This window comes from Salmo salar, chromosome 17 (genome assembly GCF_965601325.2).
Source record: "Salmo salar chromosome 17, fSalSal1, whole genome shotgun sequence".
NCBI classification, from domain to species: Eukaryota; Metazoa; Chordata; class Actinopteri; order Salmoniformes; family Salmonidae; genus Salmo; species Salmo salar.
This window is the reverse complement of record NC_138307.1, coordinates 4,386,602-4,407,724: the sequence shown is the minus strand read 5'-3', so window position 1 is coordinate 4,407,724 and position 21,123 is coordinate 4,386,602. Positions and strand designations below refer to the sequence as shown.

General features: G+C 45.0%; 1 protein-coding gene across 3 annotated transcripts in view; it reads right to left on the bottom strand.

Moving 5' to 3' along the window:
• Positions 1-7,901: 7,901 nt before the first annotated feature.
• pard3ba (par-3 family cell polarity regulator beta a) overlaps positions 7,902-21,123 on the bottom strand; it is a 189,249-nt gene continuing 176,027 nt past the window's right edge. For all 3 annotated transcript variants that reach the window (XM_014151297.3, XM_014151298.3, XM_014151299.3), the window contains 2 exons: positions 18,242-18,318; positions 7,902-11,013 (listed from right to left, as the gene is read on the bottom strand). In XM_014151297.3, the coding sequence (XP_014006772.3) occupies positions 10,647-11,013; positions 18,242-18,318 (444 nt within the window). In that variant the 3' untranslated portion in view covers positions 7,902-10,646. The remainder of the gene's footprint in view (positions 11,014-18,241; positions 18,319-21,123) is intronic.

The following is a 21,123-nucleotide window of genomic DNA, read 5'->3' as shown; positions in this document are numbered from 1 at the left end:
GTCTGGAGAAGAGAGGATGGGATAGGGTCAAGAGGGCAGGTTGTTGGGCGGCCGGGCCGTCACAAGACGCGAGATTTCATCCGGAGAGAGAGGGGAGAAAGAGGTCAAAGCACAGGGTAGGGCAGTGTGAGCAGGACCAGCGGTGTCGTTTGACTTAGCAAACGAGGATCGGATGTCGTCGACCTTCTTTTCAAAATGGTTGACGAAGTCATCCGCAGAGAGGGAGGAGGGGGGAGGGGGAGGAGGATTCAGGAGGGAGGAGAAGGTGGCAAAGAGCTTCCTAGGGTTAGAGGCAGATGCTTGGAATTTAGAGTGGTAGAAAGTGGCTTTAGCAGCAGAGACAGAAGAGGAAAATGTAGAGAGGAGGGAGTGAAAGGATGCCAGGTCCGCAGGGAGGCGAGTTTTCCTCCATTTCCGCTCGGCTGCCCGGAGCCCTGTTCTGTGAGTTCGCAATGAGTCGTCGAGCCACGGAGCAGGAGGGGAGGACCGAGCCGGCCTGGAGGATAGGGGACATAGAGAGTCAAAGGATGCAGAAAGGGAGGAGAGGAGGGTTGAGGAGGCAGAATCAGGAGATAGGTTGGAGAAGGTTTGAGCAGAGGGAAGAGATGATAGGATGGAAGAGGAGAGAGTAGCGGGAGAGAGAGAGCGAAGGTTGCGACGGCGCAATACCATCCGAGTAGGGACAGAGTGAGAAGTGTTGGAGGAGAGCGAGAGGGAAAAGGATACAAGGTAGTGGTCGGAGACTTGGAGGGGAGTTGCAATGAGATTAGTGGAAGAACAGCATCTAGTAAAGATGAGGTCAAGCCTTGTGAGTAGGGGGGGAAGGTGAGAGGGTGAGGTCAAAAGAGGAGAGGAGTGGAAAGAAGGAGGCAGAGAGGAATGAGTCAAAGGTAGACGTGGGGAGGTTAAAGTCACCCAGAACTGTGAGAGGTGAGCCATCCTCAGGAAAGGAACTTATCAAGGCGTCAAGCTCATTGATGAACTCTCCAAGGGAACCTGGAGGGCGATAAATGATAAGGATGTTAAGCTTGAAAGGGCTGGTAACTGTGACAGCATGGAATTCAAAGGAGGCGATAGACAGATGGGTCAGGGGAGAAAGAGAGAATGTCCACTTGGGAGAGATGAGGATCCCAGTGCCACCACCCCGCTGACCAGAAGCTCTCGGGGTGTGCGAGAACACGTGGGCAGACGAGGAGAGAGCAGTAGGAGTAGCAGTGTTATCTGTGGTAATCCATGTTTCCGTCAGCGCCAAGAAGTCGAGGGACTGGAGGGTAGCATAGGCTGAGATGAACTCTGCCTGGGTTGTGCGCGCTGGGACCACCAGGTTAGAGTGGCAGCGGCCACGCGGTGTGAAGCGTTTGTATGGCCTGTGCAGAGGGGAGAGAACAGGGATAGACAGACACATAGTTGACAGGCTACAGAAGAGGCTACGCTAATGCAAAGGAGATTGGAATGACAAGTGGTCTACACGTCTCGAATGTTCAGAAAGTTAAGCTTACGTTGCAAAAATCTTATTGACTAAAATAATTAAAATGATACAGTACTGCTGGCTGGTGAAGTAGGCTAGCTAGCAGTGGCTGCGTTGGTAACTTTGTTTGAAAGAGTAGCTGGCTAGGTAACCTCGATAGTTTCAGTACTACACCTTAACATGATACAAAGGCAACTATGTAGCTAGCTTGACATCATGGGAAAATCAAAAGAAATCAGCCAAGACCTCTGGTTCATCCTTGGGAGCAATTTCCAAACGCCTGAAGGTACCACATTCATCTGTACAAACAATAGTACGCAAGAATAAATACCATGGGACCATGCAGCCGTCATACCGCATGTCTCGTTGAGATGAACGTACTTTGGTGCGAAAAGTGCAAATCAATCCCATAACCGCAGCAAAGGACCTTGTGAAGATGCTGGAGGAAACAGGTACAAAAGTATTTATATCCACAGTAAAACGAGTCCTATATCGACATAACCTGAAAGGCCGCTCAGCAAGGAAGAAGTCACTGCTCCAAAACCACCATAAAAAAGCCAGGCTACAGTTTGCAACTGCACATGGGGACAAAGATCGTACTTTTTGTAGAAATGTCCTCTGTTCTGATGAAACAAAAATACTGTTTGGCCATAATGACCATCATTTTGTTTGGAGGAAAAAGGGGGAGGCTTGCAAGCCAAAGAACACCATCCCAATCGTGAAGCACGGGGGTGGTAGCATCATGTTGTGGGGGTGCTTTGCAGCAGGAGGGACTGGTGCACTTCACAAAATAGATGGCATCATGAGGAAGGAAAATTATGTGGATATATTGAATAAACATCTCAAGACATCAGTCAGGAAGTTAAAGCTTGGTCACAAATGGGTCTTCCAAATGGACAATGACCCCAAGCATACTTCCAAAGTTGTGGCAAAGTGGCTTAAGGACAACAAAGTCAAGGTATTGGAGTGGCCATCACAAAGCCCTGACCTCAATCCTATAGAAAACGTGTGGGCAGAACTGAAAAACCAGCTCTGTTAGGAGGAATGGGCCAAAATTCACCCAACGTATTGTGGGAAGCTTGTGGAAGGCTACCCAAAACATTTGACCCAAGTTAAACAATTTAAAGGCAATGCTACCAAATACTAATTGAGTGTATGTAAACTTCTGACCCAGTGGGAATGTGAAGAAAGAAATAAAAGCTGAAATAAATCATTCTCTACTATTATTCTGACATTTCACATTCTTAAAATAAAGTGGTGATCCTAACTGACCTAAGACAGGGAATTATTACTTGAATGTCAGGAATTGTGAAAAACTGAGTTTAAATGTATTTGGCTAAGGTGTATGTAAACTTCCGACTTCAACTGTTGCTAATGTGTTTGGTGCAGTATTGGATAGATCACAATCACCCCAGCAGTTTAATCAAATCAAATGTATTTATATAGCCCTTCTTAGATCAGCTGATATCTCAAAGTGCTGTACAGAAACCCAGCCTAAAACCCCAAACAGCAAGCAATGTAGGTGTAGAAGCACGGTGGCTAGGAAAAACTCCCAAGAAAGGCCAAAACCTAGGAACAAACCTAGAGAGGAACCTGGCTATTAGGGGTGGCCAAGTCCTCTTCTGGCTGTGCCGGGTGGAGACGATAACAGAACATGGCCAAGATGTTCAAATGTTCATAAATGACCAGCATGGTGAAATAATAATAATCACAGTAGTTGTCGAGGGTGCAACAGGTCGGACCTCAGGAGTAAATGTCAGTTGGCTTTTCATAGCCGATCATTCAGAGTATCTCTACCGCTCCTGCTGTATCTAGAGAGTTGAAAACAGCAGGTCTGGGACAGGTAGCACGTCCGGTGAACAGGTCAGGGATATCCCGTGGTAGTGGGTATTGTTGAAATCAAAACCCAAACCTCAAGTCATTATGAAGTCTTGTACACAAATCTCACAAAACTCCGTTTGGACGATATTGACTTTACTACCAAAATGAACCTCTACGGAATCGGGCAGAAAGCTTAAATTCTTGTTAATCTAACTGCACTGTCCAATTTACAGTAGCTATTACAGTAAAATAATACCACGCTATTGTCTGAGGAGAGTGCACAATTATGAACTTGAAAATGTATTAATAAACCAATTAGGTACATTTGGGTAGTCTTGTTACAACGTTTTGAACAGATATGCAATGGTTCATTGGCTCAGTCTGCACATACACTGCTACCATCTAGTGGCCAAAATCTAAATTGCATCTGGGCTGGAATAATACATTATGGCCTCTCGAATTTCAAAGATGGTTAAAAAAAAACGGTTGTTTTTTTCTTCGTATTTTTTTTTTACCAGATCTAATGTGTTATATTCTCCTACATTAATTTCACATTTCCACAAACTTCAAAGTGTTTTCTTTGAAATGGTATGAAGAATATGCACATCCTTGCTTCAGGTTCTGATAGGCAGTTAGAGTTTGGTATGTCATTTTAGGCGAAAATTGTAAAAAAAGGGTCAGATCCTACTTGCGCTTTGTCAATTTTGGCATTAATAGATGTTTCTGACGACTATCGATGTCACATATGCTATTTTCAACGAGAGAAGTTGGTTCTTGAGTTCAGTTAAGGTTTAAGATTAGATTAGGGGAGAGGAAGCTGATCCTAGATCTGTACCTAGGGAAAATTTCACCCCGGAGCCAGCTGAAACAGCCACAGCACTTTCTGCAGACGGCTGTGTTAGTCCAATGGGTACGAGGACAGGTGAAGGTCCAGTCAACGACTAACTAACTCATCAGCCCGTCATTCCCATCTCCATTGAAGCACCCACTTAAACAATCCCCTTTTTAACTCCACGTTACCCACCCACTTTCCTTTTCCCATGGCCCATATAACCCCAAGACCATTTGCATCCCAAATGGCACCCTATTCCCTACATAGAGCACTACTTTTGAACTCTGGTCAAAATTGGTGAACGATATAGGTAGAGGGTGACATTTGGGACCCAGCTCAGGAGTCTCTGGCTTTATAATGGAGTGTATAATAAAATGAGGAAATCCACTCAGGCTACGCAGTGAAGTCTGATTAACTCCGATACGGAGCTCATGATGTCATGATAAGGAGGGGTTGAAATGAATGCGGGCAGCGGTGATGGACGATGGAATAGGGCTTAATGCATCGGAATGTGGTTTTATGAAGAGGGTGAGGTCATAAAGAGAGCGAGCATCCGTCTGTTATTGCGGTTCGGGCAATGCGAGGGCATACGGGACTCCTACATGCTCCTGAACGCTCAGCTCTAGAATTATTTTAGGGGCCGCATGGGAGTGATAACTCTTTCCCGCTTCACCCGCTCCAGAGTAGGGCTTTGATTGACAGATGTTAACAAGCTAAGGTGTGCTAGGAGGCGCTGGTGGAATAGGGAAGCTGAAGAACATATCAAGGGAATACCGTGTCTGCCTATTTTCTGCTTTCGAGAAACGACTAGAGCACCCTGAGCATTGTTTTTTTAGGATTACGTGTTTTTTTTGGGGGGGGGATTCACATCAGAATGTGAAATTAGGAGGTTTCAAATGAATTCACAACACCCCTTCGACCTAGCCCCGAAAAAGAAAACAAGTAAAAAAATATATTATAAAAAGGTCATACATTTGTAAAATTGAGGAGATCAAAAAGACAAAGACCAGACATTCAGAACTGACAAATAGGACTTAGAAGAGAAAAAAAGCTAAGAAATTAGCTGAATTTCTAGGATATCAAAAATCCAAAGGCCAGGTATTCAGAACTGGCAGAGGAAGAAGAAAACGGAGTGGAAATGTGACTCACCAGATAGGCCTTTTATTAGAGCGAGACGACTTCTGTCTCAAAGTGGGGAAATGATAAGACCTTGACATGAAGATTAGAAACAAACCCAACAAAGCATGAAAAGATGTCTGAGGCAGCAAATGAGGGACCGCGACCCTGTGAACGTGGCCGACTCCATATAATGGGGTGTGACAGTAGATTTGTCATGCGGTGTGATAGTAGATTTATTGTGTCCTTCTGTGACCGTGCTTGAGTGGGAGTGAGACACACACACGTTGATACAGACCCACACTCTTACAGACAGACAGACTCTTACAGACAGTCAGACTGACACAGACAACACACTCGCACAGACTGACAGACAGTCCTGGCTCTCAGAAGTAGAAGGATCATAATGGGACAGACACTCAAATTTAAAGTAATACATAGTGTGAGGCCTGGCAGCCATATTTAAGTTTGTTTGGAGTTCCCTTTAAATTGATGCTTACCACAATATCTTTGAGGTTCTCTGTATCCTATATGGTATATCCTAAAGATTAGAGACAAAGACATGCATAGATACCACGCATTACAAATACATATTATCACATCTGCATAAACCTCTTTTTTTGTCAGAATCGTGTTCATTAGGCAACAAATGCAGAAAAATGGCCTGAAACACGAATGGACTACCTGGACTTGTCCAATAAGAAAGCTCATTCACATTTTCCTTTGCAGAACATTTTGAACACAACACTAATGAACACAACCCATAAGGTAAAGGGGTCAGGGTGTTTCAGCGGAGTCAATCACCACCTTCCGGAGACACCTGAAACCCCACCTCTTCAAGGAATACCTGGGATAGGATAAGGTAATCCTTCTAACCCCCCCCCCTTAAAAGATTTAGATGCACTATTGTAAAGTGGTTGTTCCACTGGATATTATAGGTGAATGCACCAATTTGTAAGTCGCTCTGGATAAGAGCGTCTGCTAAATGACTAAAATGTAAAAATGTAAAAATGTTTCAACCCAGTCTGGGTTGTATTGACTAGGCATCAAACAGAAGAAAACAAATTGAAACTGGAAGGCGGCTACCTGGACTAAATGGACATTTATTTTTCTGTTGCAAAAAGGTTTTGATACGGTGTGCACTAATGAACAAGACCCAGGTAGAGTGAAGGGTGTCAAGGTGATTCACCATAGTCTGGGTACAGGGTACAGACAGTGACCTGTGGAAGTTTAAGGATGCATCCCAAATGACACCCTATTCCCTATGGGCCCGATTCCGACTTAGGAAATGTTTGCCTTTTCAACACACTTCACAGTAGTTGGTATTTAGACTTACCTTATGCAGGTGCGTAACGGCCTTTGCAGGAGTGGTTCCCTTATTTATGCACATTTTAGGTTAGGGTTAGGAAAGTATGAATGAATCATAAGGTTTGGAGAGCCTTTACGTACAAAATAGATTGATGAATCAGTAATACAGTGGTTTGAGTCATCCTGAAAGTAGTCATATTCAAGTTCAATCCATGAGTTATAGGAAGGTGGGAAAAAAAGTGTACAATAAGGGTTGAACAATAGTCCTATAAATATACCCTAATCCTCACTAATCATTTAACTGTATGAAAACGGCCCAGTGAACCGTGCTCCAAGTTTAACCTGCTACGTGTGGTCCATAATGTGAGTTCCATAATGATTCAAATAGGCTACATGTCCCAAATTATTGCACAACGTTAGCCTGGCGTGGATCAGAAAACCAGTCAGTATCTGGTGTGACCACCATTTGCCTCATACAGTGTGACACATGGCCTTCGCATAGAGTTGATCAGGCTGTTGATTGTGGCCTATGGAATGTTGTCCCACTCCTCTTCAATGGCTGTGCGAAGTTGCTGGATATTGGCGGGAACTGGAACACGGTGTCGTACACGTCAATGCAGAGCACCCCAAACATGCTCAATGGGTGACATGTCTGGTGAGTATGCGGGCCATGGAAGAACTGGGACATTTTCAGCTTCCAGCAATTGTGTACAGATCCTTGCGACATGGGGCCGTGTATTACAATGCTGAAACATGAGGTGATGGCGGCGGATAAATGGCACGACAATGGGCCTCAGGATCTCGTCATGGTATCTCTGTGCATTCAAATCGCCATCGATAAAATGCAATTGTTTTCGTTGTCCCTAGCTTATACCTGCCTATACCATAACCCCACCGCCACCGAGGGGTACTCTGTTCACAAAGTTGACATCAGCAAACTACTTGCCCACACACCGCCATACATGTGGTCTGCAGTTGTGAGGCCGGTTGGACATACAGCCAAATTCTCTAAAACAACATTGGGAGACAGCTTATGGTAGAGAAATGAACATTAAATTATCTGGCAACAGCTCTGGTGGACATCCCTGCAGTCAGCACGCCAATTGTACGGTCTTTTGAAACTTGAAACATCTGTGGCATTGTGTTGTGTGACACATTTGCAGATTTTAGAGTGGCCTTTTACTGTCCCCAACACAAGGTGCACATGTGTAATGATCATGTTGTTTAACCTGCTTCTTGATATGCCACCCCTGTCAAGTGTATGGATTATCTTGGCAAAGGAGAATTGCTAACTAACAGGGATGAAAACAAATTTGTGCACAAAATTAGAGAAATAAGCTTTTAGTGAGAATGGAATATTTCTGGGATTTTTTATTTCAGCTCAAAACATGGGCCCAACACTTTACATGTGGTGTTTATATTTTTGTTCAGTCTATGTGGGTATTACTGACAGTGACTCCTGATAGTGGCTAATATTTAACATGATACAAATTGTAAAATAAAATGGAAAAAAGCTTGGGTATATAATTAAAACATTTTAAAGTGCATACATCAACTTGGCAGGTTCAGCCCTACAAACCTATAGCTTGGTATTCCAAATTGAATCCACGCAAATTATGAGGGCACACAATAAAATGTTTGAATAACTGCATAGCTATTTATAGCCTAATTCACTGAGGAAAATGGGCCACAATACATATGTTATTCATGATTTCCTCACGCGTAAAGGTCGTGGCATTAAGTCAAGGTCAGAATACAGCTGTAGACACCTCAAACACACCTTTATTTCTTAGGTCTCCATCCAAAACAAATAGCGGGTGAACAGCATGCTATTATCATGCATAAATTCAGGGTCAGAATACGCAGAGAGAGAGTGCATTCAAGGGAATTACGTTCCATTTACGCATGCTTAACTCGGGTCAGAATCGTCCCCAATATGCCCTACTGGCCCTGGTCAAAAGCAATGCACTATGTAGGAAATAGGGTGCCATTTGGGATGAAGTCTGAAACACACTGACTGGCCTCGGCAGTAATTAAACACTAACTTATAAAATGAGCCCTCAACAGATTCTAATTATCGTCATTTCAACCTCTAATTCCACCAATCAGCCAGATCTTCCATTTCTGTGGGAGCAAATTGGGAGGTAATCACTTCAGCACAGAGATCTCAGTTTTAATCGTTGAGTGTGTTTCAGTCTTTATCAGCAGTAAGACTGGGTTCTGCGTCCCAAATGGCATCCTATTCCCTAAATAATGCAATACTTTTGACTAGAGCCCTATGAGCTGGTTCAATGGGCCCTGGTCAAAAGCATGGCACTATGTAGAGAATAGGGTGCCATTTGGGACGCACCCTGGGCCTCTCTGTTATCATAGAGGGCTAATTTATCTCCAATGGGAAAGCTAAACGGAGTTGAAAATCTTAATGAATCATTTGGGGCGAGATGAGTCATCATATTGGCGATTGATAGTCGGGATCATTTGCATAACTTTGCAATTTCATCATCCTGTAAAATGATACCGCTAAATTGGTGAACAATAAATGAATTTATCTTTGCATACTGCATATGATCATTTACAATGTATATTTAAATGCACAGCATAATATAAAATGTATCATCATTAACGTACAACATGATATGGTCAGCGTTGTGGTTTTTTACCATCACACAAGGGAAATGATATCAATGGCGAGAAAGGATTATCCCAGTGCATATGAGTAATATGTTCAAGTGTCTCTCTTAGGCCTTCATCACTGGAGACTGGCACCGTATTCCCTATTTAGTGCACTACTATTGACCAGGTCTCATAAGGCTATGGACACAGCCCATATGGGTTCTGCTCAAAAGTGCAGTATATAGGGGATAGGGTGCCGTTTGGGACATGTGATGTGATGAATATAGTTAGTCAACACAGAACATTTCATTTGTTCAACAGTGTCTTTATGATTACATAACCCAAATTTGACATAGCCATTTTAATCATAAACACCACACACATTATACTTTACTTAAAAAAATACATTATGGGCAGCAGAATTTTGTTATAGGCAAACAACAGTTAAATGGAAGGTTTTTAGCAAAGGCCACAACCAAATCAAAACAAATTCAAAAAACACCCACATCTAAAAAGGCAGATGGAAGAGACACGGCAGGAGGGAAAAGATGCTTCGATATGGACTTCATTTCCTGTTCCTCACTTCCTGTTCCTCCGACCTTGTTTCTTAGGATCAACTTCCTGTCCAGTGTCAACTTCTTGTCCAGTCGTCTTTTTGTCTTCCGTTATCTCGAAACCCTAATTTTACCATCCCTGGCCTCTCACTGTTGTTCCAGAAGGGGAGGGGCCTGTCTTTAAGTTTGTGCAAGCCAGCAACCCTGCAAGAGCTCGGCTGGTATTCAATTAAAAGTCTCTTTCCAATCTGTACATTATGTCGACCTCCAGTCATTCTGGACCCCTGTGAATCTAAAGTCATTATTTACATCCCCACACACACATAAAGAAACATTTCTAAACATACCTCTATACATACAGTACACACACAGACCTTCACTGCTTCTAAAACGTGTCAGCAGCTGAGAGGAGTGGTGTTCCGATGATGGTCTGGTCCATAAACCAACCCTGCCAAATGGCACCCTATTCCCTACACAGTGCACTACTTTTGACCTGGTCCAAAGAAGTGCACTAGATACGGAATAGAGAACACTTCCCCTACTGCTTTGATGTTTGTAGATCTCAAAGACCTGGATAGGTGTAAGCAGTATGGCTCAAGCCCATTGGACATCTAGTTGGAGCCTTATTACTTACACCAGTCTGATTTGTTCAGATCCGGAGACACCAAACGAGGCAGGGGGGCGAGGATGTTTTCAGACGGGGGGCTGTAGAGAAGCAACGAGTGCGTCTGATTTAGGGTTGGAGTAGTCAGTAATCTTTACAAAATTCCCAGGTTTTCCAGAAATCCCGGGTTGGAAGATCCAGGGAATCAAGAAGAAATCAAATAAGGTAGAATCCTGGGAATCTTCCAACTGGGATTTCTGGGAAATCTGGAATTTTGGGAAAGTTTCCAGAATTCTGCAACCCCAGTCTGAGTCCATCTAGCTATCACACCTACACCGCTCCGATCATTGAGTTCTTCTGGCGTGGGTCCGGCTGCCTGCCGTCCCTGTAGCCGTCGCCGTGGCGCTCGGGGCTGGCGAAGCGTCCGGGGCTGGCGTCACGGTAACCGCCCCTGCCCACTGTCTCGTAGCGGGGGGCACGGGTGCCTGGTGTGGGGGTCACATCCTGGCGCTGAGCAGCCCGGTGGGGCGAGGTTTGGTAGTACCTGGGGTCCACCTGCGGTGGCCCAGCGGACGAGGTGACCCGAGGCAGGCTGGAGGGGCGGGGCTGGGCCTCTCTAGGGGGGTAGTAGTTGTCCCGGCCGGGGTAACCGGGTGCTGTCCTAGACTGGGTGGGGTAGTCATTTGGATCCGTTCTCCTGCGACACACACACCCACACACAGAGGACAGAAACATTAGAGTGTAGACCATTTTTTCCCTAAAAATGTGTTTTCAGTCAACTTGTGTGTGTGCATATGCTTGTGTGTAAATGCACATATCTGATTGAGTGTGTGAGTGTGTGACCCAGGGGGGGGGGGGGGGGTAGCGCAGTAAGGAGGCTACAGGCAGCTGGGTGTCTCAGATTCCCTCCCAGTGACTGTGGGGTGATTAGGTGGCTAAGCTCCTGGGGTAAGGAGACACTCAGGGTGACTCACAGAGGCAGGATGGATCACCTTTCACAGCCCCATTCACATTTTCCCTGCTCACGCTCTGCCCTGCCTGGGCTAAGTTACACACACAGCCAACAACCAGGACCAAAGCCCAAAACTAGGCCTTCTCCCAGGTCAGATAGAGGTGATAGTAGAGGGGAAACTGCACTGGTAAATTCCCTGTACATTTTCATACATGTACTTGTGATACCAACTTGCTTCACTTACACACACACTTCCCCAAGGTGGCATTACACACATGACCATAAACCACATCCCACCCACCAGCTCTACATCCTCTGAGGACAATAACATGTCCATCTATTCATCAATCCAGCCATCCCTCAATCTCTGGATGGAGAGATGGATAAAGGGATAGATTAATAGATGTGATGCTGTGAAAGGGTCATTTCAGGGCAGATTTGGCGTGTGTAAGCTGGTGGAAAGATGTTCAGGCTAGTGGGAAGATGGAGGAGGATGTGGAGGCGAAAGCCTGTTTGGAGGCCTTGAGCTGGGGTGAAGGCTCAGATGCTCTCCCCTCCCTCAAAACCCCCGCTGGCTGGCTGCTAATCACTAGTGATGAAACATCTGGCTTTCATTTCTCTCCATCTCTCGCTCTCTTTCTCTCCCTCCTTATCGCTTCTCTTGGCCCTTAGTGACATCATAGGGGCCCCAAGTCTACATAAACCACATGCTGTTGATATCTGGCATGCCTAGTCCACTGCCCCGCACACCAGAGATCTCCCAAGGGAAGCACATACACAACTTGACGCACAGTCAACAGGTGCAGAGCCGTCACACTGAGCATGCCTGTGAGTGGACAGTGAGAACCTCCTTCCCTCAGCCAGGGCATTGAAAATGGGTCGTGGATGGGTATTCCAGCATGATAATGACCCAAAACACACGGCCAAGGCAACAAAGGAGTGGCTCAAGAAGAAGCACATTAAGGTCCTGGAGTGGCCTAGCCAGTCTCCTGACCTTAATCCCATAGAAAATCTGTGGAGGGAGCTGAAGGTTCGAGTTGCCAAACGTCAGCCTTGAAACCTTAATGACTTGGAGAAGATCTGCAAAGAGGAGTGGGACAAAATCCCTCCTGAGATGTGTGCAAACCTGGTGGCCAACTACAAGAAACATCTGACCTCTGTGATTGCCAACAAGGGTTTTGCCACCAAGTACTAAGTCATGTTTTGCAGAGGGGTCAAATACTTAAATCCCTCAATAAAATGCAAATCATTTTATAACATTTTTGACATGCGTTTTTCTGGATTTTTGTTGTTGTTATTCTGTCTCTCACTGTTCAAATAAACCTACCATTAAAATTATAGACTGATCATTTCTTTGTAAGTGGGCAAACGTACAAAATCAGCAGGGGATCAAATACTTTTCCCCCCCACTGTATGTGTGTGTGTGTGCATGTTTGTGTCTGTGAGTGTATGTGAAAGGTGTGTAATATACACTATATATATACAAAAGTATGTGGACACCCCTTCAAATTAGTGAATTCGGCTATTTCAGCCACACCCGTTGCTGACAGGTGTATAACATAGAGCACATAGCCATGAAATCTCCATGGACAAACATTGGCAATAGATTGGCCTTACTGAAGAGCTCACGGTCTCCATGTCCGAGCAGCCGCACACAAGCCTAAGATCACCATGCGCAATGCCAAGCTTCAGCTGGAGTGGTGTAAAGCTCCCTGCCATTTGATTCTGGAGCAGTGGAAACGTGTTCTCTGGAGTGATGAATCACGCTTCACCATCTGGCAGTTCATGCCAGGGGAACACTACCTGCCTGAATGCAACTGTAAAGTTTGGTGGAGGAGGAATTAATGGTCTTGGTTTGATTGTCATGGTTCGAGCTAGACCCCTTAGTTCCAGTGAAGGGAAATCTTAACGCTACTGCATACAATGACATTCTAGATGATTCTGTGAAAAGCCCTTTCCTGTTTCAGCATGACAATTCCCCCATGCACAAAGCGAGGTCCATACAGAAATGGTTTGTCGAGATCAGTGTGGAAGAACTTGACTGGCCTGCACAGAGCCCTGACCTCAACCCCATCAAAAACGTTTGGGATGAATTGGAACGCTGACTGCGAGCCAGGCCTAATCACCCAGCATCATGCTCTTGTGGCTGAATGGAAGCAGCCAACTAATGCACTTGTGGCTGAATGGAAGCAGCAATGTTCCAACATGTAGTGGAAAGCCTTCCCAGAAGAGTGGAGGCTGTTATTGCAGCAAAGGGGGGACAAACTCCATGATGTTGGAATGAGATGTTCGACGAGCAGGTGTCCACATACTTTTGGTCATGTAATACAACCTGACAGAGGGAGGTGTGATCCTATCCACATGGGCCAAGTGAACGCTACCAATAACATGTCATGTAATGAATCTGACTCACACCTCTCAACTGTCACCACTCTATAGCTGCATCCCAAATGGCACCCTATTCGCTATATAGCACACTACTTTTGACCAGGGACCATAAGGCTCTGGTCAAAAGTAGTGCACCATATAGGGTATAGGGTGCTATTTACATTTTGGGACACATGCTATACCATGCAAACAGCCCTTGAGATGTGGCCTGAAAATGGGGAGATGGTGTGTGTGTGTGTGTGGTGGGTTGTGTGTTTATGTGGTCTGTGTGTCTCTATGTGGCGTGTTGTGTGTGTGTGTTATGTGTGTGCGTCTATGCGCTGTGTGTGTGTGTGCAATGACATTTGAGCATAGTTTCCACCTTACGACAAGGAGGAATTTGGCCCTGGTTGAGTGAGGGGGACTATTTGCACCTGCCCAAGGAAACGGAAGGCTAATTAGGCCCCGTGGTTCTTATCTGACCTCCATTGGTGGGAGGGAACACAGCTGGTAGCTAGCAGCCATGGAGGCCACAGAGAGGTTGCTTGGAGGGGATCTAACCCATTCTCTGGAGGATCCATAGCACTTACTGACAATCTGCATAAGTGTGTGTGTATGCGTGCGAGTGTTACAGTTTGTGCTATGGACTTTCCAAAATAACGGACAGACGGAGGGATAGACATACACATGGCAGGCTGAGTGCTAGAGACAGAGGCCAGACCAGGCTGGTTTCACATTAAAGGGATATTTGGCAACTTGGCCTTTTATCTACTTCCCCAGAACTAGATACCCATAGATTTCCATTCATTGTGCCAGTCGCAAAACTACCTTTAACTTCCTTCATACTGGACGCAGAGACATACACATGGTATCCACGAGTTCATCTGACTCTGGAGAAGTAGATAAAAGGTTTTCATTGTCAAAATCCCAAACTATCCCTTTAAAGAAAAACCATTAGGCTGCTATAGAGAGAGGTTATTGTTAATCAAACCAGGCTAGATAAACATTGGGGAGAGGGCTTTCACACAGACAAGCATGCACACACCCACACACAAAATGTCTCTGTGTTTGCCATCCCTCTGTCTACTCTATAGTGAGTACAGTGTGAATTACACTTCGCAGCACTGTATCCCACTGAGACCTTTACACAGGAGTAACACGAACTAAAATGAGACTGAACAGCATCAACAATTCTATCAGATATCCTGGTGGCCAATTACTAAGTGGTAAAAATAAACTTTTCAGATTTACCTACTGGTACTTCAACTGGTTCAGATCTCAAACACATTGTCAGCCTTGACTAGATCTTTCCGTCTGTTTTGTGACTTCATTGGTCAGCAGTCGATGACTCATCCACTCAAAGTGTGTGTTTATCCTTTGTTTTATTTAGAAAGCCATGATTTCGTTTTCCAAAAATGCTTGTGCCTGCCTCGGTGACTGTCGGAGAGGGAGAGACCGAAAGAGGGAGACAGAAAGAGCGCGAGCTCTCCAGGCAGCCAGAGTCCACTGACGCAATGCCTTTATGAAAGCCTAATGGCTAAACCAGTTTCATTTCCAAAACACTGATTTCATTACGGGCCCCTCGGTTTCATCGAAAACAGAGTTAGCGGGGGAAAGAGTGCTGCGGCCTGCATTTACTCCGGACCGAAACGGCAACACACTGCCACAAAAGGGAGCAATGACGTGGCGACGTCAAACAAAAAGGTCAAATCCCTTCTTAACAGGTTCCGCAGAGACTTGAAGAACCGATCAGGACCCATATTCACAAAGTTTCTCACAGTAGGAGTGTTGATCTAGAATCAGTTCACCCCTGTCCATGTAATTGTTTTCATTGTGATCATAAGGCACTCCTACTCTGAGACGCTTGATACATACAGCACCAGATCATGTCCCGTGTTAAGGAGCGTTGTGAATGAGGAAGGAGGAAAGTCTACTGTTTAACTCTTCTCTTGGGTCTGAGAAACCTATAATTACTTAGCATGCCAATAAAGGTCAATTAATTGAAATGACCTGAATTGAAATGAGAAATAAGGGATGCGGTTAGTGAGAGACCAATGCTCATGTGCTGATCAAACATTTGCCCAGCATGCACCTGTTTAAGTGACATACAGTGCTGACGTGGCCATCTGTCGGGGAGCTAAGCCATCCTCACAAGGGAGAAAACGTGCACTCACAGCTCCAACCACGGATCATTAGGAGGAGAGAAAAGACCACGGATCAGTGGGTGGGAGATACTGTAGGTGCCGTGGAACAAAATGACTGAGCTGAGACCAGGGAAGGTGAAAGTCAGGGGCAGAGTGTTTGTGTGGTCAGATTGGTCCTCAGGTGTTGAAGAGGACACACAGACAATCCTTCTGGTTTATGGCGAAGCCTTGCACTTTGTGAAGACATTTACATTACTACAGTAGTTCTGGAGTTAAATGTGCCATTCAGACCACACACACACACACACACACACACACACACACACACACACACACACACCCCTCTTCAGCAGACCCTAATTCATGAGGGTAATATCAGTCCTCTATCTGAAGCACTGGCCACCGGCTACACATTAAATCACACAATTATCAGCCCAGCGACCACCATTCACGCACACAACCTCGGATCAGCAGCCTAATCCAATCACCTACGGGTCATGGGCCGTTCTGATTGGCTAACCTGGGGCTGAGCCGTGGAGCCCATGACCCAGTGCTTCAGAACAGTAATGACCTTAATGTGCTCCATATGGGATAGAGTGTGTGTGTTTTACCCCTCCCTCTCTCTCCCTCCCTGTCCCCCCCAGCACCAAAACCCCAGTCTAGGGAAAAGCTGATCCCCACTACAGGAGCAGGGGGGAGGGGTACCACCATTCCCCCCTAAGGCACTGGACTTCCAGACGTACAGCCCCAGCCCCTTCCCCAGTCAGTGTTGGCTCCTTCCTCACAAAAGACAGGCCAAATGTATGCTAATGCAACACAGCCGCACAGCAGAGACACACTCATTTGAGAGGAAATGGCTTTCAATGAGCTGGGCCCGGTTTGAAAAACACATTTATTTCACTTCCCTCTCTATTTCTCTCTCCATATCGCTCTCCCTCTTTCTGTATTTGTCCCCCTCCAAAATCCAGAAATATATTCCCCCAATCTCTCTCTCTCTCTCTTTGATTTTTGACAGATGCATGGAATAAATTTAGGTCCCCCTGTCTTGGTATTGACGCTTCGGGGAGATATAGTGTTTCTGGGGTACAGGGCTTGTGTTTCATCCTCGAGTGAACATCTAAAACAAGAGAGCAAAACATACAAGGTTTGGAATGAATCATTCGGAGGCAGTGCGTGCGGCACTTTCTTCTCTCTTTGTTTTGGTGCTGAAGACGTGCTGCTCCCCACCAGTGGTTTTAATGCTCTGTCACTCTGTGTACTGTAGTCTCACACTGAGACTTGAACAAAAGCTTATGGGGTTGACACCTCTCAGTAAAATCAGAAGAGAGGGCTAAGCGACAGCTCAGACATTTCTCTCGACAGTTCATTTAACCGCCTGCGATTCGACGCCGGTCGAGTGCGAGTGACCATGAGTTAGTCAGACACGTGCTAGCATAATCTTAGCGTTAGCTCACAGTCTAGAACAGACACAGTTTTCCAGACCCAATCAGTCACACTGCTCCTGTCAGTCTACGCTCTGTTTAGTTATAGTGTATCTCAGTCAGTGTGGCTCCACTCCCTTCTCCTTGGTGCCCCTCATATCAGCCGGAGCAATAACCCGTGAAATGACTGCTCTCTCCGCGCTCTCTCCACTGTGTGCTCTGGTTGTCTCCCAGGCCCACCACACTGCACCTATCTCCTGGTTAGCGCTGGGGGACTTTAACACAGAATACTGTGTGGGGGTAGAGGGGAAAGAGTGTGTGAGTGTTTGAGTATATGTACAGAAGGTACTAAGTCTACATGTGTTGAATCAGACGGATAGAGTAACATGGTAATTGTAATATAATGTAAACCATTTAGCAGACCCTGTATCCAAAACACTTACAGTAGAGCGTGCATACATTTCCGTATGGGTGGTCCCAGCCGGAATCGAACCCACGACTTTGGCATTGGGCCGTGCTCTACTAACTGAGCTGCACAGAACCGCATCATGCTCATGCATAATATAGGTGGACCTCTGTGGCGCAGAGAAAGGATCCATCCACCTTCTATCCTTTCTGTCTCCCAGGAGCTGATCAGGGCTACTCCCGGGATGAGGAGGCTCTCCCAAGGCAAACACTCCAGATTTAATTATAAGCTCTAAAGAGGATTACTCGCTCTACTGCCGTGTGTGTGTGTGTGTGTGTGTGCGCGTGTTGATGGTGGCCTAAAACAGATAAGAAGACAGACGGACCGACAGATTTGCATGCACAAACACACATGCCAGGGTTGAGCTCAATTCAAAATTGAAGGCAGTCAATTCAGGAAGTGATTTGAAATAAAAATTCTGAAATGTAAAAACTTTTCAAATAAATAGCTGTAAAGTAATTGAAAATAAGAAATGCCCTTATTTCTATTATTGAACCGTAATTAAAATGTACTTCCTGAAACTAACTGCCTTCAATTCGAATTGAGCCCAACCCTGACAGGCACACACAGCCTACCTGGAGTGGGCTGCGTACTGTCGCTCCACGTCCTCATAGCGGGGTGCCGGGCCAGTATCAGGTCCTCTCACGGCCATCTGTAGAGGAGAGAGGCACATAGTGGTTAATGTTATTATTACTATTACACACCTGTCTGTCGGTCTCTGTCTCACCCCCCCAACGTCACTGGCTAAGCCTGCGGATGGCTTAGTGTTAGGGTTCATATAAGGGTTAGCGTTAGTTATATGGGTAAGGGTTAGTTATATAGTGTTAGTTATATGGGTAAGGGTTAATTATGGGTAAGGGTTAGTTATATAGCGTTAGTTATATGGGTAAGGGTTAGTTATATAGTGTTAGTTATATGGGTAAGGGTTAATATTGGGTAAGGGATAGTTATATAGTGTTAGTTATATGGGTAAGGGTTAGTTATATAGTGTTAGTTATATGGGTAAGGGTTAGTTATATAGTGTTAGTTATATGGGTAAGGGTTAATTATGGGTAAGGGTTAGTTATATAGCGTTAGTTATATGGGTAAGGGTTAGTTATATAGTGTTAGTTATATGGGTAATGGTTAATATTGGGTAAGGGTTAGTTATATAGTGTTAGTTATATGGGTAAGGGTTAATATTGGGTAAGGGTTAGTTATATAGTGTTAGTTATATGGGTAAGGGTTAATTATGGGTAAGGGTTAGTTATATAGCGTTAGTTATATGGGTAAGGGTTAATATTGTGTAAGGGTTAGTTATATAGCGTTAGTTATATGGGTAAGGGTTAATTATGGGTAAGGGTTAGTTATATAGCGTTAGTTATATGGGTAAGGGTTAATTATGGGTAAGGGTTAGTTATATAGCGTTAGTTATATGGGTAAGGGTTAATTATGGGTAAGGGTTAGTTATATAGCGTTAGTTATATGGGTAAGGGTTAATTATGGGTAAGGGTTAGTTATATAGCGTTAGTTATATGGGTAAGGGTTAATATTGGCTCTCCTGAAAAGAGCTCTTTACCTCCACATCCCACATCCCACTCCTCACACAACACATTCAATGTGTATTTATTCCGTGTCACTATAATTCAGATTTTAAATACATCTTTAACTCTGCATTGTTGAAAAAGCATTTCACTGTTAGTTTACACCTGTTGTTTACGTAGCTGATGTGAGTAAGACCTTTAAACAGGTCAACATTCACAAGGTTGCAGGACCAGACAGATTACCAGGACATGTACTGCGGACATGCGCTGACCAACTGGCAAGTGTCTTCACTGACATTTTCAACCTCTCCCTGAGTCTGTAATACCAACATGTTTCAAGCAGACCACCATAGTCCCTGTGCCCAAGAACACTAAGGTAACCTGCCTAAATGACTACCGACCCGTAGCACTCACATCTGTAGCCATGAAGTGCTTTGAAAGGCTGGTCATGGCTCACATCAACACCATTATCCCAGAAACCCTAGACCCAATACAATTTGCATACCGCCCCAACAGATCCACAGATGATGCAATCTCTATTGTACTCCACACTGCCCTTTCACACCTGGACTAAAGAAACACCTATATGAGAATGCTATTCATTGACTACAGCTCAGCGTTCAACACCATAGTACCCTCAAAGCGCATCACTAAGCTAAGGACCCTGGGACTAAACACCTCCCTCTGCAACTGGATCCTGGACTTCCTGATGGGCCAACTCCAGGTGGTAAGGGTAGGTAACAAAACAATCTGCCACGCTGATCCTCAACACGAGGGCCCCTCAGGGGTGCGTGCTCTGTCCCCTCCTGTACTCCCTGTTCACTCATGACTGCACGGCCAGGCACGACTCCAACACCATCATTAAGTTTGCCGATGATACAACAGTGGTATGCCTGATCACCGACAACGACGAGACAGCCTATAGGGAGGAGGTCAGAGACCTGGCCGTGTGGTGCCAGAACAATAAGGAGGACCTGGTTGAGAGCATGCAAAGCTGTCATCAAGTCAAAAGGTGACTACTTGGATGAATCTCAAATATAAAATATATTTAGATTTGTTTAACACTTTTTTGGTTACTACATGATTCCATATGTGTTATTTCATAGTTGATGTCTTAGTAAAAATAGTAAAAAATAAAAAAAATAAAAAAAAATGGAATGAGAATGAGCAGGTGTGTCCAAACTTTTGACTGGTACGGTATATTATCAATTTATCCACAGGGCTGGGCTGATGGGTGCGTGCGCACACACGTACGCGCACACACGTACGCGCACACGTACGCGCACACACGTACGAACACACACGTACGAACACACACGTACGCGCGCACACACACGCGCACACACGTACGCGCGCGCACACTTCAACAGAGACAGTTTTTGGACACTGGGTTGAACATTGCACTCCAAAACACCTTGATAATTGGCTGATTTCAAGATGTCTTGCACACGTTTATGGCTTCCAGTAACAGAGACAGCAAAGCTACGCCACAACATTATTGAACCTCCCCAATGTTTGAATGCTTTTTAGGTTTTTGGTAGCTCTGTGGTGCCAATAATTGTAATTAAAATCATATACAAAATGTACTAAAATGTAATTGGTTCTCCAATGTTGAAAATCCAGTAAGGTGTGGAGAGCAATCCTTTTTTTCCAACTTATTTAACAAGAAATGGGGAATTATTTAACAAAAGTGCAAGGGTGCCAATATACTGTATTTGGCTGCAACTGTAACTAGCTACGACAAGGCTTTCCTAACCATCCCGCCATACCCGTAGCCTACTCTCCTCTGAAAATGTATGTAGAAACCCTCCATGTCTCGAGCTAGACATAAACCATGAGCATAAACCACATTATGCCGAGGAGTCGGCCATTTGGGTATTGAGTATTGAGCCGCTCCATCTTTGTGTGAAGGTTAAAGGCATTATGCAAAGAGG